A 25,205-nucleotide genomic window follows, 5' to 3' on the forward strand; every position below is an offset into this window, starting at 1 on the left:
TGGGGCTTCAATGTGGTGGAAAATGAAATAACAGCGTACATCTGACACTTCAAGTAGTTCGCCAATCAGTCAGTCTGAATCAATAACGTTTGTGTTAACCTTTTACCATCTTTCAGTCACCACGCACAGCAGTCTCATTTCAAAGACCACATGGATAGAAAATATAATTTCAATAAATTGTTTTGCTTTTTCATTTTCTGCCTTTCAAGGTCATTGTCCCTTTGGGGATGGCAACCCAGTCATTATTCTGTTCGATTGCCCTTTTCTGAGGTGATTCCAGATTGCGAGTTTCAATAGATTAATTGGCCAAGAGTTGTTTCAGACCCGAATCTGATACAGTGCTCCATTTTTTTTTAGAGGCTGGTATTTATCAAGCCTGCTTGGAAAACCTGTCTATCTTTCCATCCAACCTTCCCTGAGTTTAGAGTTGAATTGTATCTTCATGTCCCGGATTGATGTTACAAACAAGGTCAGCGAACTTAGTACAAATAAAAGTTTGAATACAAGATCTTGCTGACTTGTATTGTCAACATCATTAAAGTGGGCAGTGACAAAGAAGTTATGATTTAGCTCAGAAGGAAAATCACACAAAGGGTGGTGGGTGTATGGAACAAGCTGCCAGAGGAGGTAGTTGAGGCTGGGACTGTCCCGTCGTTTAGGAAACAGTTAGACAGGTACATGGAAAGGACAGGTTTGGAGGGTTATGGACCAAACGCAAGCAGGTGGGACTGGTGTAGCTGGGACATGTTGGCCGGTGTGGGCAAGTTGGGCCAAAGGGCCTGTTTCCACACTGTCTCACTCTATGGCTCTATGACAAGCATGCCACCAACCCAAACAAAAACAAGACCCAATGGTTATCATTAAAACCCTAACATGGAAGGTTATCTATCTGATGACAAGTAACACGTGGTCTTAATTCCGTGGGTTGAGATACACTTGATATTTCTCTGCTGTAACATAAGAAAAACCACTATCACATACATAGTAAGGAATGAAGGTTGAGCCTAATATCGTGGGTTTCAGAAAAGTTACAGAATGCTGCCTTTTCTCACACAGTGGGTGATGCATTTGTGCAATGAGCTGCCAGAGGAGGTGATGGAGGTGAGCACAGTCACATCAATTATAATACACTTGGGCATGTACATGTACAGGAAAGGTTTGGAGGGATATGAACCAAGTGCAGGTAAATGGGACTAGCTCGGTTGGACAAGTTGGGCCGAATGACCTGTTTCCATGTTGTGCAGCACTGTAACGTTCTCAGTCTAATACTAAATGCATTCAGGTAAACTAGGCATCACTTTAACAAAGGCACACGTTCTTGCATGTATGGTGTAAGATAAAGTTTTTATTTGCTTTCCAAAAATTTGACAACATATATATGACAATCATGCCCTTTTATCAATAACACCATTTAGAACTTAACTACACCATGTAATATATACGTTGAAAACTGTACATTTGATCAATGTAACATTTATAAATCTACAAAACAATACTCTCTTTACTGGACTCATTATATATTGAATGTATTTTATACAAATTAAATACATAGCTGATGCTCAAAGAGTAACACCATAATTATGTTTTTGTGTTAAAAGTTATTGCAGTGTTAAGGTCTATGATGGAAGAATTGTTATTTTTGGACAAAACTACAATAAGATATCGACATTTATACTTTTTTTTTTATACATATTTGCTATACAACAACATTTTGACGGATATAGTTGTAATAGATTTTTTAAACAACCAATATTTAATCAATGCACGCGTACTTTCTATGTTTTTTACTGAGAATACATTATACAATATAGTTAAAGTTTCTTCCGTGGTTCTGTTTCCCTGTAACATTTGCTTAGCTGCCGTAGACACAAGCTGATGTCTGCCTCAAAGTGGAAAATTGTTGATGTCCTACCTTGATCTGCTGCTACCTGATGCTATGAGATCAATAAATCGTTCACCACTCCTTGAATTATTAAGTACACTGTTAATTCCTAGATCTAAATTGATACATGTGACAATTCCAAAATATTTTTTGCAACTATTCTTGTATTCTGCATGAAATGGAAGGAAACGGTTAGTGAATAAAATGTTCATACAAATACGTAGATATATTCAAATACTGAACTCACCAAGGTGTAATAGCTTGGCTTCTGACCATTAGGGTTCGAAAGAGTACACGATGATCTATTGAGTTGAAGCTGTGCTTTGTAGCTAATGAAATCACTTCCGAGTGAAGTGATAATATAGTTGGAGATATCTGAGATTCGAGACTCAGAGGAGAATGTTCAACATTTGCAGCAAGAGCTCGAAAAGGGAGATGATCGATCCAATTTCCAATCCGTATGTTCTCTTTTCCTTTCTGATCCTTCATGCATTATATCGCATTCGTCCATATCTACTCACTAACATACCCTTTCCCATACATCTCCCCCCCCCCCCCACTTCTAATTTCTATCCCCCTTCCTTATTCCAGTCTGCATGACTTATGTTGCTAATTGTGGATAAATGAGTGCTTCTTCACATTGTTACAAGAGACTGCAGTGGAACTGTATTAAAGGTGATTATCTCAAACACTGTAACTTAAATTATAAAATTCTATCAACTACATAAAGAATTTCTTTCTTCTAATATCAAGACTCTGCTTTCCCTAACAGGATAAAAAAAAGAGTGAATGCCCACATTGGCATTTGACAACAGTGCACTGGTGGAGCAGGAGCTGATGTGTCCACACAGACAAAAGGCGGCAGAATGGACAGAGGGTTTCATTATGGGAGCGTAGGGAATGCAGGAATGAGAAGTAGACTCCTGGGAAGTATGGCTGGAACAATTAAAGTGTCGGAAAGGAAATTCTACAAATTTATTGCAAAACCATAATTTTGATTAATGCTCTTAGTGCTATAAACTTGACAGACTGAATTATGTTGATGTGCATACAAATAAGACAGTGATTATAATCACGTCCATGTGATCACAGAATCTTAGACCATACAACTCAGGAGGAAGCCATTCGGCCCATCATGCTTGTGCTCACTCTTCAAAAGAGAAAACCATGGTTTAAAAATGCTAACAGTCTGCCTCTGTTGATGGTCGTTTGCCAAAATTACATTGTTATCAAAACCTGAAATGATTTTCTTTTAGTTAAAAGTTTTACTTGATGTCCAACAACAAAGGTTTATAGCCTTTTTAAAAAAAAACTATTGGTCATATTTGTGGTAGGAGGTAGGTGCACAATAATGTAACTACAGTCCTTGGTCTCGATCAACCATTGGTAAGAATTTATATTCTGGGCAGTGTTAGTACCTTACACTTAATAAATAAATAATCTACATATATGCTTCATCACTTGGAGTAACGCCATGCTCCGGTTGCTCAGGTCCGTTCTCCCGGCATTTCATGTCCTCGGTTGGTTGAGTCATAAGCCGAAGGCGCTGTAGGCAGAATAACATTGACGTCATTATATATGTTTTGTGAATATGGAGAGTAATGGCCAAGGGAGAAAATATCAGGAACTAATCTCAAACTAAGGTTAACTGTTCCACTTTGTCAATCCCCAGCCTCTCACTAACTGTGATGGATGTTGTCCTAAATAAACATTGTTATTCTTTGACTCCAAGAAGAAAAATTATCTTTGACTTAAAAAAGAAAAATAATCTCATTTAACGTGCAATCAATAATTTACCTGCTCTCATTGATGGTTTTAAATTTACCGTTTACATGCTTTAAACTCTAGGTTAAATGCTTTACCATTTGCATGCTTTAATCCCCTGTCTATATGTATTGTATTGTATGGCACTGTCTAATTGTACTGTACTGTATTGCATTGTACTGCACTGTCATCCCCTGTCTGTATGTTTTGCATTGTATGGCACTGTCTAATTGTACTGTATTGCATTGTACTGCACTGTCATCCCCTGTCTGTATGTTTTGCACTGTATGGCACTGTCTAACTGTACAGTACTGTATCGTATTGTACTGCACTGTCATCCCCTGTTTGTATGTTTTGCATTTGTATTGCATTATGGCCCCCGGAGGCACTCTGTTTCGTCCCATTCGTTGCATGATCTGTAAGGAGTGGAATGACAAATAAACTAAACTAAAAAAATCATAAGCAAAATATTGTGAAATCAATACAACTTTTCTAATTGTATAATTCATAGGTAACTGAAGAAGAGATTTCCTGTCTGCCAAGTGATATAATTTTTTAAATATTAAATATGTACCAGCATTCTTTCAGAGGAAAAAATATATAATTGTATTCCCAAACATTTAATTTATCTTAATCTTGTGCTCTTGATTAGCTTTGATGCTAATCCAGAGACATTCAGAGCAGAGAAGATGGACACAAAAGACTGGAGTAACTCAGCGGGACAGGCAGCATCTCTGGAGAGAAGGAATGGGTGACATTTTGGGTTGAGACCCATAATAGGTGTGTTATAATGTCCTGTGAACACTTCTTAACCTGAGTGCCTCGATCTTTACTCTGAACCACGCTAACTGATAGCAGATGAGGGGCAATGCCAAAAGGTTCATGCACAACCCCTTCCAAATGTGATGTAGACAGTATATCTGGAGTGAATGTGTCAATGAAAACCAATAAAGTCAAGGCCAAAATTGGACGATGAATGGAAATCTTTGGTTTGGATGAAGATGGGTGATCTGCTCACACCAGTTCAGATGCTGTCAAGCTGGAAAGGGTACAGAGACAATTTACGAGGATGTTGCCAGGACTAGAGGGTGTGAGCTATAGGGAGAGGTTGAGTAGGCTGGGACTCTATTCCTTGGAGTGCAGGAGGATGAGGGGTGATCTTATAGAGGAGTATAAAATCATGAGAGGAATAGATCGGGTAGATGCACAGAGTCTCTTTCCCAGAGAAGGTGAATTGAGGACCAGAGGACATAGGCTTAAGGTGAAGGGGGAAAGATTCAATAGGAATCTGAGAGGTAACTTTTTCACACAAAGGGTGGTGGGTGTATGGAACAAGCTGCCAGAGGATGTAGTTGAGGCTAAGACTATTCTATCATTTAAGAAGCAGACAGGTACATGGGTAGGATAGGTTTGGAGGCTTATGGACCAAACGCGGGCAGGTGGGACTAGGGTAGCTGGGACATGTTGGCCGGAGTGGGCAAGTTGTGAGAAAGGAACCCTATTAATCCAGTTTTGTGTGTTATATCAAATTACCATAGGAAGAGGAATAGGAATACTTTATTGTCACTGGTTCCAAGTTCGGGTTTAAAGGATATTATTTTAGGAAGGAGATGAGTAGAAAATGCGGAATTCTTTGTCGCAGAAGGCTGTGAAGGCCAAGTCAGTGGATATTTTTAAGGCAGAGGTAGATAAATTCTTGATTAGTGCGGGTGTCAGGGGTTATGGGGAGAAGGCAGGAGAATGGGGTTAGGAGGGAGAGATAGATTAGCCATGATTGAATGGCGGAGTAGACTTGATGGGCCGAATGGCCTAATTTCTCTCCTATCATTTATGACCTTCTGACACACACACCCTGCCATGCACGCCACCACAGCAGACCCATCCAAACATATGACAACTAATATACTTCCTCCACAGGACTAATTGGTGATGAACATGGGTGATCCAGACAGTGGACTTGTTACTTGCTCTCACCAATACTTCATGAAGTTTTAAGTGAGAGCATTGCATTCAGAGTAAGTACGTTTTCCTTATCCGTGGGTTGCAGCCTGAAGTCAGAGGCCAAGTGTGAAGGGATGGACTTAGTTATCCTGCCAGGTAAACTATGCCCTCCATATATGGAGGACAGAGTGACTGGCACAGAACGTGCACATCATCTGTTGGTCGGTGCCCATCATGACAAGCCCCTTTTGGTCATGCACAGGCGATGTACTCAGCTAGTACAATCCACCTGTTGCATAGGACATCCCTATTTCGCACGCACTGTTTCAGTGGGGGCGGCTCTATGAAGCTGTAGAAACACTCGGCCGAAATCCTGCTCTCCTGGAGTTGGAGAACATCTTTCAGCTTCTTGAAGTTCCAATGCGTTAGAAACAGTGCAATGCCGCAGATTCTAAATGTTCCACTTTAGAAGGAAATTTACCTTCGGAATCGTTGCAAAAGCAGACTGGCCTTGCTCAACAGTTTTTAGATTTAGATTTAGAGATACAGCGCGGAAACAGGCCCTTCGGCCCACCGCACATTAACACTATCCTACACCCACTAGGGACAATTGCAGCTCCTAGACTGTGGAACAGCATCCCTCTCCCCATCAGAACTGCCCCCTCCATCGACTCCTTTAAGTCCAGGCACAAAACCTATTTCTACCTAGTTTACGATTTTTACCAAAGCCAATTAATCGACAAACCTGCATGTCTTTGGAATGTGGGAGGCAACCGGAGCACCCGGAGAAAACCCACGCAGGTCACGGGGAGAACGTACAAACTCTGTACAGACAGCGCCCGTAGTTAGGATCGAACCTGGGTCTCTGGCGCTGTAAGGCAGCAACTCTACCGCTGCGCCACCGTTCTCAGAACCTTGATCTCAACCACCAATTATTAGCAGTCTCAAAGGATATAACCTGCAGGCTTCCTTCAAATGATAAACCATCCTCTCTTGGAAATGGATCACTGTTCATCAGTGGGTCTGAATTGTGATACTCACCACTCAACACCTGTGTGTGACACACCCTCACCAAAATGACTACAGCAGTTCAAGACAGCGATCCACTACCATCTTCTCAAGGGCAATTAGGGATGGGTATTCAACTCTGGCTTTGCCAGCAAAGTCCATATTCCAAACAAGGAATACGTCAATAAATAAAATCCGTAATGTATTTCACTGTATATGTGGGAAATTATGTGTGTTCAAAGTATCTTTCCCTTCACGCAGAGATAAACGTAATGTTAAAAGTGAGCGAAACAAATGAACAGGCTTTGACATTTCTGAAAGAAATATCACTTGCCTTAAGATTTACAATGCAAGAATGAGGAATTACATGAACAGTATAAATATTACTACAGTAATTTACAGCAGAGAAGCTGGCCATTTGAAACACTATTCCGTGCTAAGAATAATGCCAGAATAACGTTTAGCCAATTGGTTTGGTTTAGATTCTGAGATGTCTTCTAAGACGAATAAAGGGGAGGCCATTTAAAACTGAGGTGAGAAAAAACTTTTTCACCCAGGGAGTTGCGAATTTGTGGAATTCTCTGCCACAGAAGGCAGTGGAGGCCAATTCACTGGATGAATTTAAGGGAGAGTTAGATCGAGCTCTAGGGGCTAGCGGAATCAAGGGATATGGGGAGAAGGCAGGCACAGGTTACTGATTGTGGATGATCAGCCATGATCGCAATGAATGGCAGTGCTGGCTGGAAGGGCCAAATGGCCTCCTCCCGCACCTATTTTCTATGTTTTCATAGCTTTGCTGATTTGGGCAATTAATAGAACAGGTAACAAAAGTCTGTAGATGTTCTCCAGGTCTGCTGTAACTCAAGTGAGAAGGCACCAGAAAAAGCAGTCACAACATGCTTGGTGGTGGTGAGAGTGGAGGCGCAAGAGGCTGCCGAAGCTTTGAGCAAAAAAACAAAGTGCTGGAGTAACTCAGTAGTCAGGCAGCTTCTGTGGAGTGCAACGACAGACGGCATTTCGAGTCTGGGCCCTTCTTCAGAACGATGAAGTAGTGGAGACAAAGCTGGAAAAGAGAGGGAGGGATGGGGCAAAGTCTGGCAAGTGAAAGGAAGATAGAGGAGAGGGAGGTGGTAGAGATAATGCTGAAGGCTGGAGCTGAAATAGAGACAAATGAGTGTCAACTAAGGAAAGGAGAAGGGGAGTGAAATGTAAAGCTGGAGGGAATGATATAGGTGGAAAGGAGGGCAAGGAAAGACGGGGGATGAATGGAAAATGGGGGATTGAGTAAGAAGGAATGGGGGAAGAGTGGAAAAAGGGGGTGAGGGAACGCCTCCCCTTGGGAACAGATGTGGTGGAGACGGAGAAATGGAGAATAAGGGATTATTCCACCTCCTACCAAGTGGCAGGTGGTATGAGAGTGGTCAAGGTAGCTGTGGGAGCCCGTGGGTTTGCACAAGATATCATTTGATAGCCCGTCCCCTGTGATGTAGATGGAGAGATCAGGAAAGGGGAGAGAGTGTGTCAGGGACTGTGCAAGTGAACTTGAGGGCAGGGTGAAGGTCAGTGGTGAAGTTGATGAAGTCCGTGAGTTCTGCACGGGCTCAGCTCCGATGCAGTCTTCGATGTAGCAGAGAAGAAGTTGGGGGTATGCGTGGGACAAGAAACGTTTAATGTAACCAGTGAAAAGCGTGGCACTGCTGGGGCTCATGTGAGTGGCTTGACCTTGACTTGAAGAACGCGAGTGAGGGGAGTCAAGAGAAACATTGTTAAAGGGTGAGGGCAGGTTCTGCAGGTGGAGGAGCATGTTCGTTGATGGAAACTGATTGGGTCTCAATTCAAGGAAACTGGACTAAACTGATAAACTAAAACTAAACTAACAGAAGGGCCCCGGAGGCCATGGAGTGTGTTGGTGTGGGATTGTTAGCTCTCGTGGTCTTCCACCAGGGTGATAAGTGAGAGACTGGGAGATGGATTATGGATTTTCAAGACCATACTTGAAAAACTGCAATTTAATCTTGTGAATGGGAAAGGGTGTGAAAAAAGAACCCCATTAATCCAGTTTTGATTGTTAAATCAAATTACCATGGGAATGGGAATAGGAATAATATATTGTCACAGGTGACTAGGCACAGTGAGATTCTTTGCTCACATACACAATGTATACAGATAGCGGCCACCTACTGCACTGACATTGGGGTAGTAAGAATATGCAAAATGGTCAGCAACATTTCCAGACCGAAATGCATTTCATATTATTTGAACTGACTACGTGGCCTGTTTGTTTTGAACCACTTTAAGGGCGGCACGGTGGCGCAGCGGTAGAGTTTCTGCCTTACAGCGAATGCAGCGCCGGAGACTCAGGTTCGATCCTGACTACGGGGGCTGTCTGTACGGAGTTTGTACGTTCTCCCCGTGACTTGCGTGGGTTTTCTCCGAGATATTCGGTTTCCTCCCACACTCCAAAGACGTACAGGTTTGTAGGTTAATTGGCTGGGCAAATATAAAAATTGTCCCTAGTGGGTGTAGGATAGTGTGAATGTGCGGGGATCGCTGGGCGGCGCGGACCCGGTGGGCCGAAGGGCCTGTTTCTGCGCTGTATCTCCAAATCTAAAAAAAAAATCCAAATCCAAATATACTTGTCTTATGTGTACTTCAACCAAGAAGTAATAGTATCCCCATCCCTTGCATCAGGTTGTTTTTACTTGGGTAGTTTACTGTAGTTCAGTTTAGTTTAGAGACACAACATGGAAACAGGTCCATAGGCCTCAATGAGTCCACGCCAACCACCAATCATCTGTCGACACATTAGTTCTACACAGTCCCGACACATCATGGGCAATTAGGGAGGATAATTAACTTACAAAAGCGCACATCCTCGGGATGTGGGAGGGAACCGCAGCACCCGGAGGCAACCGACGGGGTCACAAGGAGAACGTGCAAACTCCACATGGACAGCACCTGACGTCAGGATCAAACCCGGGCCACTGGCGCTGTGAGGCAGCAGCTCTACCAGCTGCGGTCAAAAGTGTTTTTTTGGCATTGGTATACTGGCATTAAATTGACATCATGAATCTTTCAGTGGGAGCAACATGATTCTGAAGCATAGCTGCCAGCGAGACATGACAAGATCAGTTATCACAGTGGAAGACAACTGTTGTTCATGAAACCCTGCAGTTTGATTGCTCCAATTCTCTGCGAACAACTTTCAGGACTGACCAAATTGCTGGCTTTCAAAATAAGATGGTTTTGCATTGTTTCATGCTGCAAATAGCAGGGGGTGTTTCCATTTAATCTGGTGCATTTTAACGGATTGGATCTGGCAGAATTCAGTCACTTTAAATGGATCATACACTTCACCTCAAATTTCCATCCTGCCCTTAAATATACCTGGACTATCTCTGACATCTCCCTCCCGTTTCTGGACCTCACCATCTCCATCACAGGAGAAAAACTAGTGACGGACATTTACTACAAGCCCACCGACTCGCACAGCTATCTGGACTACACTTCTTCCCACCCGGTCCCCTGCAAAAAGTCTATCCCCTACTCCCAATTCCTCCGTCTACGCCGCATCTGCGCCCGGGATGAGGTGTTTCAGACTAGGGCTTCCGAGATGTCCTCGTTTTTCAGAAAACGGGGCTTCCCCTCCTCCATTATAGATGAGGCTCTCACTAGGGTCTCTTCTACATCCCGCAGCTCCGCTCTTGCTCCCCCTTCCCCCCACTCGCAACAAGGACAGGATCCCCCTCATTCTCACCTTCCACCCCACCAGCCAGCGGATCCAACATATCATCCACCAACATTTCCATCACCTACAACAGGACCCCACCACTGGCCATATCTTCCCATCCCCTCCCCTCTCTGCGTTCCGCAGAGACCGTTCCCTCCGCAACTCCCTGGTCCACTCGTCCCTTCCTACCCAAACCACCCTAACCCCGGGCACTTTCCCTTGCAACCGCACAAGATGCAACACCTGTCCCTTTACCTCCCCCCTCAACTCCATCAAAGGACCCAAACAGTCTTTCCAGGTGAGACAGAGGTTCACCTGCACCTCCTCCAACCTCATCTATTGCATCCGCTGCTCTAGATGTCAACTTATTTACATCGGCGAAACCAAGCGCAGGCTCGGCGATCGCTTCGCTGAACACCTGCGCTCGGTCCGCATTAACGCAACTGATCTCCCGGTGGCCCAGCACTTTAACTCCCCCTCCCATTCCCAGTCTGACCTTTCTGTCATGGGCCTCCTCCAGTGCCATAGTGAGGCCCGCCGGAAATTGGAGGAGCAGCACCTCATATTTCGCCTGGGCAGTTTGCGGCCCGGTGGTATGAACGTCGACTTCTCCAACTTCAGATAGCTCCTCTGTCCCTCCCTTCCCCTCCTCCTTCCCAGATCTCCCTCTATCTTCCTGTCTCCACCTATATCCTTCGTTTGTCCCACCCCCGACATCAGTCTGAAGAAGGGTCTCGACCCGAAACGTCACCCATTCCTTCTCTCCCGAGATGCTGCCTGACCTGCTGAGTTACTCCAGCATTTTGTGAATAAATCGATTTGTACCAGCATCTGCAGTTATTTTCTTATACTACAGCTTTTCAAGCGTTCACACCTACCTGTTTCAAAGAGCCCTTGGAGGTGAGGAACAGGTAACCCATGTAGCCTGGGATCAACATCATGGAGGACAGAGCCATGAACCAGCCCACACCTTGGCCCCACTTAGGGAAAACATAGCTCCCCATCGTGAGCGGTTTCATTTGAATTGCGCTGAAGAGAAACACACCCTGAAGGAAACAAAAACAAAACCATATCGAGTTTTAATTAACAGATTTTTAAAAAAAATTCAATTCAATGAATTACTTTGAAGCATAGTTATCGGTGATGTATAGGAAGCGACAGTTCAAAGAAATTCAAAGAACGTTTGACGGCACTGGGCCTGTACTCGCTGGAGTTTAGAAGGATGAGGGGGGACCTCTTTGTAGCTTACCGAATAGTGAAAGGCCTGGTGGGAGAGTTTCCACTAGTGGGAGAGTCCAGGACTAGAGGTCATAGTCTCAGATTTAAAGGACGTTCCTTTAGAAAGGAGATAAGGAGGAATTTCTTTAGTCAGAGGTTGGTGACTCTGTAGAATTCTTTGCCACAGAAGGCTGTGGAGGCCAAGTCAATGGATATTTTTAAGGCAGAGATAGGTATATTCTTGATTAGTACAGGTGTCAGGGGTTATGGGGAGAAGGCAGGAGAATGGGATTAGAAGGGAGAGATAGATCAGCCATGATTGAGTGGCAGAGGAGATTTGATGGGCCGAATGGCCTAATTCTGCTCCTATCACTTATGACCTTATGAGATCCTCACCATAACAATGAGATGAATGAATAGTTAAGAGATTTTAAAGAAGAAATTGGTGTAACATTGTTCAGCATTTAATATTAAATAACGCTGTTGTGCATTGATCCTGCCACTTTTAAATATCAAAATATTGTGGGCAAATATTCTCTTTCTTACCCCCACGACAATTGGAGTGAAGAATGACCAGCAAAGTTTCCACCACAGGCAAGGTTTATGGCCAACCATCTCCTCGATGTTACCAAAGAATCTGTTCACACCTGGAGAAAGGGAACATCACTCTTATTTGGACATGTCACACAATTGTATTAAGATTAAACATATTCCAGCGCATCCAAGTACTAGTTAACTAACAGTTCAATAATTTTATTTACAGTTATTATTTGAATAAAATGTAACCGAGAAGAACAAATTTTATCTGTGAAGCCGAGAGGCAATGGTTAATTAAAGCACAAAATATTCTGCAACAGAAACTATTTATTCGTGTCTTTTCCCAACCCTGCGGGTTTTTGAGGTGATCTGAGAAAAAATGTTGCCTGCTATATAGATAAACAGGTATCTCCTGAATTCTGTTGTGGTGTGGTGCCTTATTGCTGACTACACCTCACGATTTGCAGACAGAGCCAATCCACTCTACGGAAGGACAGGAATTGTGAATTGGATAGGTTAATCGGGCACTTTCCTGTACAGCCTGACTGTCAGGGATAACCTGTGTAGGAAGAATGCGTCGAAGATATCCTGTGTTGCTTTTGGATTTTGCTGGGTTATATGTTCATCACATTTACAAATGGGTTCATCTGTTGTTTAACTATCTCTAAAAATAATGCAGGCAAGTAGTACATTCGGTGTTTGTGAGTTTCTCAGTTACCAGCGGGAAAGTTAAGGTAGCCACTTTCAACTGTGACAATGAACTGATTCTTTCTCTCATCTTATTTATAGTTCTTTCCAGTCGGTGCACTGTTATTGCTCAGTAATTACTTCCAGTGCAGTTTCACTTTCATGCAAGAATCTTTACCACAACATTCTCTAGGATCGCCATTAAAACTTCCATCTATTGTGATTAATAATTGCTGGGTTCATTGCCCCCAAGCAATCTATTTCTTTTTTTTTTTTGCTGCATCCTTCGGCTTTGTACACATATCAAAGAGAAAATGCACCCATTTCTCTTATTTCACTAATGATGAAAAAGTCCAAGCATTTTCCCTCTCTCTTGATAGAGACCTCTATTGTGCACTGTTGGAAATAAATCTTTCCCAGGAAGTTTCAGTGCAGACAAATTAAGGGGCTATAGACTGTTGGGCAATCTAACATATTCTTTTGATCAGGTTTGAATAAGAATTTTGGAGGTTCCTTTGAAAAAGTGAAGCAACAGCAGAATATTTTCCACTGAATCGAGTATTACTTAAAGTAAAAATGCGAGGACCGTGATACCATGATGAAAAACTTGGGATTATTCAGGATAAGTATTTGGGAACTTATTTGCCTGCAAATTGAGATGTATCAGAAAATGCTTCTGAACAAAAATAAGTTTCCCATGAAATTTTTGGCCAAAATATTTACCCGTAATATTTGCTTACTAATTATTAATTTAATGATTCGTTAACCTTAAATCACTGAAAAGCAAATTCTGCTGGAATTAACTCCAGTGACCATTCATGACTATGTATTTCACTGTTTGATATTTGGCTGTTATCCTTACTGTACAAGGGTGATGGAATTGTCTTTGTCGTCGACTTTTATTTTGTACAAATTGTCATTTTGTTCCTTATTTAATAAATCTTCTTCAGCTGAAGATGCTATTTGTCTTTCGCTCTGTTTACCTACGGCTACTGTTGAAAATTCCTCTGCTCAGTTCTTCCTCGTTACTGTATTGTCACAGGCTGTCTTCATCTGTCTTCTTTACAGATGACATTCTTTCTTCCAGTATTCATTCTTCAGTCAGATCGTTGTCTGAAGAGGGGTCTCGACCCGAAACGCCACCTATTCCTTTCCTCCAGAGATGCTGCCTGACCAGCTGAGTTACTCCAGCTCTTTTGTGTCTGTCTTCAGTCATCGTGACAATCCTGGCCTCTTGCAATTGGCAAATCTGGTGTTGCATTTCTTTGCCTCCTTCATATTCATTCTTCAGTAGCATTTCCCACATGTTGTTGATGCGTTCTATCAACTGGTTCTGCTGCCTTTGAAGAATCACTCAGCTTTCCTACAGCAACTACAGAACATTAAACGGGAACTCTTCATTGTTTCCAGTCAAAGTGCAGAACACTGCATCATGCAGTGGTTCCGTGAGGAAAGCTGAGCAATATTGGATGGAGAAGGAAGGATATGCTTAAACATCTGCCATGTTGAAAAGGAAGGGACTGTGAGTGATGGAGTTATACAACATGGAAACAGGCCATTCAGCCCACACATCCCTGCCAACCAAGGTGTCCTATCTAAACTAGTCCCATTTGGCCCATATCCCTCTAAACCTTTCCTGTCCATGCACCTGTCCAAATGTCTTTTAGTTTCTGTTATAGTACCTGCCTCTTCTGGCAGCTTGTTCCATATACCCACCACCATTTGAGTGAACAAGTTGCCCCTCAGGTTTGTATTAATTGTTGTCCCTCTCATCTGAAACATATGTCCTCTTGTTTTTGATTCCCCTACGCTGGGTAAAAGACTCTGTGCATTCACCCAAACTATTCCTCCCATTGTTGGTGAATTTCCATTGAGAATGCTTCCACTCTTTTCAGAATTAGGGCTTGGATAAGAGTGACATAAACATCCATGCGTATATATTCGATGCATTCCTGAGTGTATATATATGTATATATATATATATATATATGTATATATGTATATATATGTATATGTATATATATGTATATATATATATATATATACATACATACATACACACACACATATAATATAATATGAAATATATACTTATATATACATATATATATATACATACATACATATATATATATATATATACATACATACATACATACATACATACATTAAATAAGCAGAGCAGGCTGATCTAACACTGAAAACAATTTTCCTTGTGTATAGAAAACATAAAATAGAACAAAAATGCTGTTCCAGCAGGCTGGACAGTTGTAATTATCATACCATTTGTGGATGCTACAGAAATACTATCAAGATAATTGTAACAGAAATTCCAATGTAAATTGATAGAAGATATATTTTACAAAAATAGCCACCATTTGCCGGAGTATTTAATGTAAGATTAAATAGTGATTCTACTTCCTATGAATATTAGCCCTCAGTTACAATCATACTGAACCTATCATTACTAGGTTATTGGGGTCAAGGAAAGAGTGTTCACGTCGTGACCCTGTTTCCACCAATCTTTCCACCACCCCGCACAGGAAGCACAAGAAGCACGAGACGCCGCTCGCTGTATGCAGATGCCGAGAAGTGTGCTCAGCTCTGGCTGAACAATTTATAAATCTTCTGATGTGGACTCGATAAGAAGAAGACGAGGTTATTAACTGCACAGTGTGACACCCAGTTAGCAACAGATGAATTGAAGTTACAATGTCAGTGGCCAAACTGAGCACAGTAAACAGACAGGTGTCACAAAATGCCGGAGTAACTCAGTGGGTCAGGCAGCATCTCAGGAGAGAAAGAATGGGCGACGTTTCGGGTGAAGACCCTTCTTCAGACAGATCAGTCTGAAGAAGGGTCTCGACCCGAAACGTCGCCCATTCCTTCTCTCCTGAGATGCTGCCTGACCTGCTGAGTTACTCCAGCATTTTGTGAATAAATACCTTCGATTTGTACCAGCATCTGCAGTTATTTTCTTACAGTAAACAGACAGGTGTCACAAAATACTGGAGTAATAGACAATAGACAATAGGTGCAGGAGGAGGCCATTCGGCCCTTCGAGCCGGCACCGCCATTCAATGTGATCATGGCTGATCATTCTCAATCAGTACCCTGTTCCTGCCTTCTCCCCATACCCCCCTGACTCCGCTATCCTTAAGAGCTCTATCCAGCTCTCTCTTGAATGCAGGCCAGGCAGCATCTCAGGAGAGAAGGAATGTGTGACATTTCGGGTCGAGACCCTTCTTCAGACTGATGTCAGGGGAGTGCTATCAGAATCCCCCCGCCACCCACACTCCCCCGAATACCTTACCTCTAGTTTCAGGATCATACCATCTTGTTCTGGATTTCTCTGACAGACATGTTACTTATTAAAGAGCTTAAAGGTTTAAAACACGTAGGCTGGGTCAACCCTGATCTTTCTAAACTTCAGGAAATGTATACCAGTTGCCTCCCAACATGATTTCATTCTGGTGGACAAAAGCAAAGTACTGCAGATGCTGAAAATCTGAATCAAAAGCATTAAAGCACAAGTACGAATTCCACTGTTCCATCTGGAATATACGACACTCTTGACTCTGTCTTGACTGTCTCTTGAAATACTCAGCATTTGAGGAGAAAGAAGCAGAGGTGACATTTCATATTGGCAATCTCTAAGCAGAACTGAGAATTGTTAGAGAAAAGGCACGTTTTAAAGTGTGTTTTCTCTGCCCCCTTTTAGCGATTCAGTGCTTTACAATCTTGATGAGCAATACACTTTGCGCAAGATTAGGTTTCCAAAACTGAGTGCAGATTTCTAGATGGGATCTAGCATTCCTCCCAAAGCCTTTGAGGTAAAGGAACACTTGATTTTTGGACTGTGTTGATCGCTGATAGTAACTGTGCACAAGCTTTCACAACTTGTGTCAATGACCATTTCTAACCTTGTGTTCCTATAGTCCTGAGGCACTCCCACATTAAGAAGTCATTCTGTTTTCCTTCTGAGATCCAAATTGCATGGCTTCACATTGACTGCCTACAATAGCTTTGCCTGCTCACTTGACCTGTTTCTGTCCATGTGCAAGTCCCCGTTCCCACACACACAACTTGCTGCACCTGGTATCCCACGTATAATTTCAAGGTCATCATCGTGAGAGAGTGGTCGTAAGGCAATAAAGTTGCTGAGAACATTATTCCAACATTGATGTCCATCCAAAAAGCTCTCCTCAAAGAATGGCAGCAACGCTGCATCCAAGAACTTGGCCAGAAATTTGAAATAAGTAAATTAAAAATCATATGTCTGGCCACAGGATTGAAATAATCGCATTTCCAAGATATACATGTAGCTCTAGATCTGTCCAGAAATTTTTAGAAAGCTATTTCACAAAGACCTTGACATACATTTGTTGGAGGATAGATCACACAATGAAAATTCATATCTAAAGCGGGTTCCTGCCACCTCCCCTTCCCCCCCCCCCCTCCCCAACCCCCCCACCACCACAACTCTCTATCAACAATCATCTGGCCTTTAATAGACCTAAAATGCTGGAGTAACTCAGCGGGACAGGCAGCATCTCCGGAGAGAAGGAATGGGTGACGTTTCATGGCGAGACCCTTCACCAGACTCATGTCGGGGGGAGGGAGATACGTAGATAAGGAAGTGTCAAGGTGTGAAAGCAAGGCAAAGGGAATGGAGATCAAGGAAAATGTAGAATAGATCATTGTTAGCTGGGGTAGACACAAAAAGCTGGAGTAACTCAGCGGGTCAGGCAGCATCTCTGGAGAGAAGGAATGGGTGACGTTTCGGGTCGAGACCCTTCTTCAGTCCGAAGAAGAGTCTCGACCCGAACGTATCAGTCTGAAGAAGGGTCTCGACCCAAAACATCACCCATTCCTTCTCTCCAGAGATGCCGCCTGACCCGCTGAGTTACTCCAGTTTTTTGTCAACCTTTGATTTAAACCAGCACCCGCAGTTTTCTTTCCCTACACATTGTTAGCTGGGAGAAGGTAACAACAAAGCAAGCAGAGATAAAATGTAGTTGGAAAGAGTAAGACTGGTGGGAGAACTGGGAAGAGGTAGGGTTGGAGAGAGGGAAAGCAAGGGCTACTTGAAGTTAGAGAAGTCAATGTTCATGCCGCTGGGGTGTAAGTTACCCAAGTGAAATATGAGGTGCTGTTCCTCCAATTTGCGCCGGGCCTCACTCTGACAATGTAGGAGGCCCAGGACAGAAAGGTCAGTGTGGGAATGGGAGGGGAGAGTTCAAGTGTTAAATCATCTGGCCTTTTGTTGTTGTGTTGTTATAATTTTTAGTTTTAACTGAGAACTTAGTTCATTTATTTCTGAGTTTAGATTCAGAATGAAGCTATTCTAGAGAGTGGATTCAAGGTAGTGAAAGTAATGATTTTTTTAAGCCCAGTATGTAGCCTTGCATTCCAGCTTGCTCAGAGAGATTGATGAAATCTAACAGGCTGTGAATCTGTTTGAATTCTGCCTCACTGCTGCCATTCTGAAAGAGGGGAGACATCACTAGCTCTGAGATGTTGTGATATGCTGCTTATGATTTCCTCTTTAGCATTTTTACATTAGTAAGTCGGTGTCTTCACTGGCTTTCCCCTGCTTTAACTATTTGTTTGGTAAACCATAAGCATAATGAATCATCTCAGCAATGTTGCAGACGCATTTCCGCATGCTTGGCTATTATTTAAAATTCTTTGCATTTCAACATAGAGTTTCCTCTGTGGAATTTATAATCCATTTATCAATCATCTGTGAAATTACACAGAGGAGCACTGATCTAAGATTGCAATCTTAATTTCCATCCTCTGGGAAACTTTGAAAAACAAACGGCAGTTTTGCATCCAGAGATCTTTGCATCCAAACAGTGAGAGATTTGAAATCAATCCTTTGATCAAATCAATACCATAGAAGTTGCAACATGTAGTACAGCTCAAGCTTCAGTAGTAATCAATGTTCATCACATGTGGAAGGTCCCATGGATTTTACGTCCTATGCATTTCGCAATGTTCAGTCGATCAATAAATCGAAACAGGTCTGCTTGTTGGTCCAAGTGATTTGACGAGATGTCACGTTGATTACTTGATGCGCCACCCAGCATCTTTTGAAATAAATGGGCTGAAGAATAAAGCGATCGAATCTTTCCTTCGCATTTGCTGTCAGAATGTTCTTCTTCGTGTGTCGTCATTATTCGCACCACCTTTGTCTTGTTCATTGAGCACTACGCGACACAGTTCTGAAATCTGCATTGCCTTTCTGTGTGACTTTGGGTCCAAAGTGCCAGCCAGTATAGTGAACAGTAGGGAAAATATCCCAATGCAGCTCCGTATTAGCGGCAAGGTAGCGCAGCGGTAGAGTTGCTGCTTTACAGCGAATGCAGCGCCGGAGACTCAGGTTCGATCCTGACTACGGGTGCTGCACTGTAAGGAGTTTGTACGTTCTCCCCGTGACCTGCGTGGGTTTTCTCCGAGATCTTCGGTTTCCTCCCACACTCCAAAGACGTACAGGTATGTAGGTAAATTGGCTGGGTAAATGTAAAAATTGTCCCTAGTGTGTAGGATAGTGTTAATCGTGTTAGTGTGCGGGGATCACTGGGCGGCGCGGACTTGGTGGGCCGAAAAGGCCTGTTTCCGCGCTGTATATATATATGATATGATATTAAAGCTCCAAGCTTTATCTTGCTGATCGTCTTAAAACCATCTTTGATTGGGGTCTTCTTTATCATATAACTTTGGATTGGAATTAGAGAGCTAAGCATTTATGGCCAAGAGTCATTTTTGCTCTCAAATGTGTTATTGCTGTGGAAGGCCATTTGAAAATATGTTTTGTTCTGCCCTTTTGTGGCTCCCATCTTTTTCGGTGGTTAACCGGTGGTTTTCCTGGGGTTTTACACGGGGTGAGTTGGGAGGCCATGTTATAATCTAATCCAACAAACGCTATGTTTCTGCTCTCCACTGATTTGTAGAGTTCCACCATATTAGTTTGTAGTATAAGCTATGCTTCCATCCTTTCCCACATTAAAAAATCTTCAGACAGGTTTCTCATCTGTTTTTAGTTCACAAACACCGGGATTTGTCTCCACTTTCCCCTTGATCTCACTAAATGCGCTTTCCTTTGCTTCCAACATGACTACTGTTGCCCCATTTTGTTATTCAGAGCCTGAGTTGAATGGTTGAAGTAAATAAATAATGTCAGGTATGTGTGTGTAACCCAACTGAAGTTATTTATTTACTTCAATAATGAAGAGAGGCAAAACGTCATTGTGAATTCCAGAGAGCTGTACCCTCTGGCTCCCTTGTTCATCCATCACTCCCTCCCTTCCATTCTACTTTCTTTTATTTTGGGCCTTGGCTCAGTCCGCCTTAACCAACCTGATCTCCCGATGGCTCAGCACTAACTCCCCCTCCCACTCCCAGTCTGACCTTTCTGTCATGGGCCTCCTCCAGTGCCATAGTGAGGCCCACCGCAAATTGGAGGAACAGCACCTCATATTTCGCTTGGGCAGCTTGCAGCCCAGTGGTATGAACATTGACTTCTCTAACTTTAGATAGCTCCTCTGTCTCTCTCGTCCCCTCCCCTTCCCAGTTCCCCCTCTATCTTCCTGACCCCAACTGCATCCTTTCTTTGTCCTGCCCCCCCTGACATCAGTCTGAAGAAGGATCTCACCCATTCCTTCTCTCCAGAGATGCTGCCTGACCCGCAGAGTTACTCCAGCATTTTGTGATACCTTCTTTTATTTTGGAATTCGGATGGGTATATTTTTGGTAATGGAGGGTATTCTATTGATATGCTAGTTGGAACTCTGGCAAGTTTCCAATTGGCACAAGTGTGAAAGCCCTTGGGGACATTGATATGCCACCCCTCCCGGGCATTGAGTAGCAGTACTGCCGCGAAGGGCCGAATGGCCTACTCCTGCACCTATTTTCTATGTTTCAATGTTTCTATGTTTCACTCCCAGAGCCCAAGTGAACGATGCAAACTTGGAGAAGGGAAATCACAGGACTCTTCGAAGGCTTCGCGTGAACTGATAATTGAATGGCATTGGAAAGCAGCAAAGGAAAATGTGCACATACTTCTTGGGACTTCTACGATGAAACTTCATTTCATGGATCATGGATCAGGTGCATACAAAATCACTCCAAAGACGTACAGGTATGTAGGTTAATTGGCTGGGCAAATGTAAAAAATTATCCCTAGTGGGTGTAGGATATTGTTAGTGTGCGGGGATCGCTGGGCGGCGCGGACCCGGTGGGCCGAAGGGCCTGTTTCTGCGCTGTATCTCTAAATCTAAATCTAAAAAAATCTAAAGTATACGAGTGAAAAAAAGTCGCAATGAATCTGGTCCATCATTTTGTTTATGGATATCTGCTGTGTGATACTGATGTTTAATATTTTTTTAGTGTACAGTAAATTTAAGCTAATCATTTTTGAGCCTGATGTGCATTTTTACAGACGCAATTTTTATACGTCTCTAATTAACCCTGACTATTGATCAGAAATGTATTTAATAATAATTTCCCATTATTTCTGGACTTCTTGCAGAGTGCTTTTTAATTTTCAAAGCGTTCATGAATGGACGTGAGTAACATCGTCTGATCTGTTTATTTTCTTCAGGGAATTCTGCATCAAGGGAGACTCTTCCTCAGTTGAATGATTAATACTATGATACCATCAACAGAAAGTAGCTTTGTTGAACGTTGCTTCCCATTTGTGTTGCAACAGTAGTAAATGGCAGCCTTGCCATTTTTTTGCTACAGTCTATGGAACAAACTAATTTGTTTGTGAATTAAATGCTTAACTATGGCTTCGCTGTTGGGACATGAAGGATCAGAGCATAGCCAATAATCAGATGAATTAATTACATCTGAGATGATCACTGTCTTCCACAGTGGAGGTTCAGCTCATTCCAGAAGCAGAACGGGGACATGACTGAATTGAGTTAATGAAGAGATTAGTGTAGGATAAATAACATTAAAACAAATCATTACCATGGCCACAGTTCAAGCATTCAATGTGCCATCTCCAAATAGTGTTAAATCATTGCTTGAAAGAAGTGTGAAATTTTAGTTTAGTTTAGTTTAGCGATACAGTGTGTAAACAGGCCCTACGGCCCACCGAGCCCGCACCGACCCGTGATCCCCGCACATTAACACTATCCTGCACACACTAGGGCCAATTTCACATTTATACCAAGCCAATTAACCTACAAACCTGTACGTCTTTGGAATGTGGGAGGAAACCGAAGATTCCGGAGAAAACCCATGCAGGTCAGGGGGAGAACGTACAAACTCCGTACAGACAGCACCGGTAGTCAGGATCGAACCCGGATCCCCGGGGCTGTAAGGCAGCAACTCCACCGCTGCGCCACCATGCCACCCAGATGTTGATTGCTTTAAGAACATTTTCATTTGCAACAATAAGGCACAAAATAACGGCCAAGACTCCAAAGTTTAATGCATCCCGACCTAGAATCGTGAAGTCTGCACATTCCCTTTGTCTATCAAAATCAGATTTGATCACCTCAGTCTCTTTGGTTTTTGTTACGTTGACCGCAGAACTTTCTTTCTGAATCACCTACTCCTAGGGACAGGCAGCATCTCTAGAAATCATGGATGGATGACGTTTCAGGTTGAGACCCTTCTTCAGACCCTCCCAAACAATAATGTGGTAAAGAGGAAACCATCTTTAACCTACTTTAATAAACCTATCTGAGAAAAAGAATCACTGGTATATTTAAGAATGATCTGATTTAATTAAGCCTGGACAAAATGACTGCTTTATGATGAACAGTAAGACTAATGAACAGTTGGCCATTAGTTAGAGCAGAAACATGCAAAACTATAGCTTTTCTGTTTTTTCATTGCTATTCCTGGAGGAAGTGATGATTGAAGTTAATGTCATTAATAACCATTAATAACCACGCATTTGTGTAAATCATGCAGAATAGTTACTCTCCATATTGACCATTTAAACCTTCCTTCTATTTTAGTGGTAATCAGCTTCTTTTGTGGCCATAAATAGCTGAACAGCCTTTATCTGACCTGCGGTGGTATTGTGACCAATTTGGTTGTTGAAGGGAACACCAGCTCATTTGCTTGGCCTTTACAATGCCCTGCGTAACGCTCATTGTTACATGTGCTGACCATTTTACTAGATAACATGCTAATGAGAAGTGTTCTTAGAAAGGGTACATCAAGGCAGTGGCGATAAGGGAAAAGTGTATCATGCTACAATTTTTGTTCTGCAGTGCCTTCATATGGAACAATCTCCATATCAGCCAAAACGCTTACATGCCCCATCAGCATTGTTAACCAATAGTCTTATATACTCTGCTGGTACAGACATAAGAAATGCATTCTGTCTTTCATTTATAAATATGAAATATGCGTAGGAATAGGGTTTAATTCTCAAAGCGTTTAATGTATTGCTTCCAATAATCTGGTAAATGTAAGCCATGATAACTTCTTTATAATACATGTTCTCCACAATTGCTCAGAAACAGTGGAATGCTGCAGACTTGCACACTTCTTGCTAAAGCTCATAAGGTTGTACGTGCTAGTATGTTATCCTTCTCGGAAGACCTGGGATCTTACAACCTGCAATATCTAGCATGTGGTTGAATGTAATTTCCAATTCTGAATTAAAGCCAATTTCATGAGCAAATTTTGGTTCTGTAAAGGTTGTAGTGCCCTTTGTGGAATATACATGAGTAAAGCCATTATTAGGCGGTCGGATATCCAGATATTGGGTAAAATGAACGTTACTTCTCTCCCCTGCTGTGCAATGGGGTTGAGCTGCTTAACAAGATGACCCACTGTGGCTTTGTAATGGTTACATCGAAGGAAAAAAGGACATCAGTGCCTTTCATATAGATTCAAACTACTTTTAGCAGGTACGTTTCACGGTGCAAAATCAACGAAAAGATTTGCTGTTAAAAATTCTTACCATAGCACCACGATATTGAGATGGTCTCAAAGAAAACTAGAAAGAGCAAAGACATTCCACTAGCAGAGTAGTAGTCAAAAAGTTTAAAGACATACAGACCACCCTAGGAAAGAAAAATACATCACTTAGACATCAACGTTTCATGCATAATTCTTCCACATCTCTCAGTCATGCATCGGTTAATGGGTTGCAAAAGACATCCTAACTGTATGCTCAATCTGTAGTTACCCTACATATAATTAACAGATTCAGAAGTCTGACGGCAGTTATTCTGAACTAATTCTGATCCATCAGATTAATGAAAGATTACAGTGTGTGCATAATTTCCACATCACAAAACTGAAATTACAATTGGCATTCGATCCTCTGTTAGTTAAATGAGTTACACTTTCATTAAAGTATCCATTATCAGTGCTTGAGTGTACTTGTTCAGATATGCCGACATTTATATGAGTTCCCCCCCCCCCTTATCTGCTGCTAAACTGTTAATAACAACCAGCGCACTGATTATTAATTTTCATTGCACTTCCATGGGAAAAATCCAACAGAAACATACTCCCAATAGCCCTAGCATCCAAAATTCATGAGTATTTTGTTTAAGCAAGGACAGAATCTTTATAACAAGCTCCTCTTGAAACTCTGTAAGAGGACTGTACTGAATCAATCTATTTAGAACCAATTTTATACATAAGATGGACATAAAATGCAGGTGTAACTCAGCGGGACAGGCAGCATCTCCGGAGAGAAGGAATGGGTGATGTTTCGGGTAGAGTCCCTTCTTCAGATTGATAATCAGGCCATTTTATACATTTTCTATATTAAATTAGCATCTAACACATTTTTATACTGAGTATGCATTTCATTAAAAAGCTGCCAATCTTAATTTAGTTACTAGTCTCTTTAATATGAATATGATAAATTATATCATAGAAACATAGAAAATAGGTGCAGGAGTTTTCCATTCAGCCCTTTGAGACAGCACCGCCATTCAAAATGATCATGGCTGATCATCCAAAATCAGTACCCAACTGCTTTTTCCCCATATCTCTTGATTCCCTTAGCCCTAGGTGCAAAATCTAACTCTCCCTTGAAAACTATAAATGGCATTTATATAGAAAAATATCAGAAAAAACCATTGACCAGTTTTGGTAAAATTTTGTTTTGACATATATTTATTATTTTTATTTTTATTTTTATTTAATAAATTGATATTTTGTGCAAATAATGCAATAGATAGAATCTGCAATAGATAGAATAGAATAGAATAGAATAGTGCAATAGAAACATAGAAACATAGAAAATAGGTGCAGGAGGAGGCCATTTGGATCTTTGAGCCAGCACCGCCATTCATTGTGATCATGGCTGATCATCCACAATTAGTAACCCGTGCCTGCCTTCTCCTCATATCCTTTGATTCCACTAGTCCCTAGAGCTCTATCTAACTCTCTTTTAAATTCATCCAGTGAATTGGCCTCCACTGCCTTCTTTGAAAGTGGGAA

At 42.1% G+C, this 25,205-nt stretch overlaps 1 protein-coding gene across 5 annotated transcripts in view; it reads right to left on the reverse strand.

Moving 5' to 3' along the window:
- Positions 1-1,325: 1,325 nt before the first annotated feature.
- Positions 1,326-25,205, reverse strand: part of slc6a1b (solute carrier family 6 member 1b) — a 75,070-nt gene continuing 51,190 nt past the window's right edge. For all 5 annotated transcript variants that reach the window (XM_078413994.1, XM_078413996.1, XM_078413992.1 and 2 more), the window contains exons 12-15: positions 23,707-23,809; positions 12,090-12,190; positions 11,204-11,371; positions 1,326-3,428 (exon numbers count right to left, since the gene is read on the reverse strand). In XM_078413994.1, the coding sequence (XP_078270120.1) occupies positions 3,324-3,428; positions 11,204-11,371; positions 12,090-12,190; positions 23,707-23,809 (477 nt within the window). In that variant the 3' untranslated portion in view covers positions 1,326-3,323. The remainder of the gene's footprint in view (positions 3,429-11,203; positions 11,372-12,089; positions 12,191-23,706; positions 23,810-25,205) is intronic.

This window comes from Rhinoraja longicauda, chromosome 17, assembly GCF_053455715.1.
Source record: "Rhinoraja longicauda isolate Sanriku21f chromosome 17, sRhiLon1.1, whole genome shotgun sequence".
Lineage (NCBI taxonomy): Eukaryota > Metazoa > Chordata > Chondrichthyes > Rajiformes > Arhynchobatidae > Rhinoraja > Rhinoraja longicauda.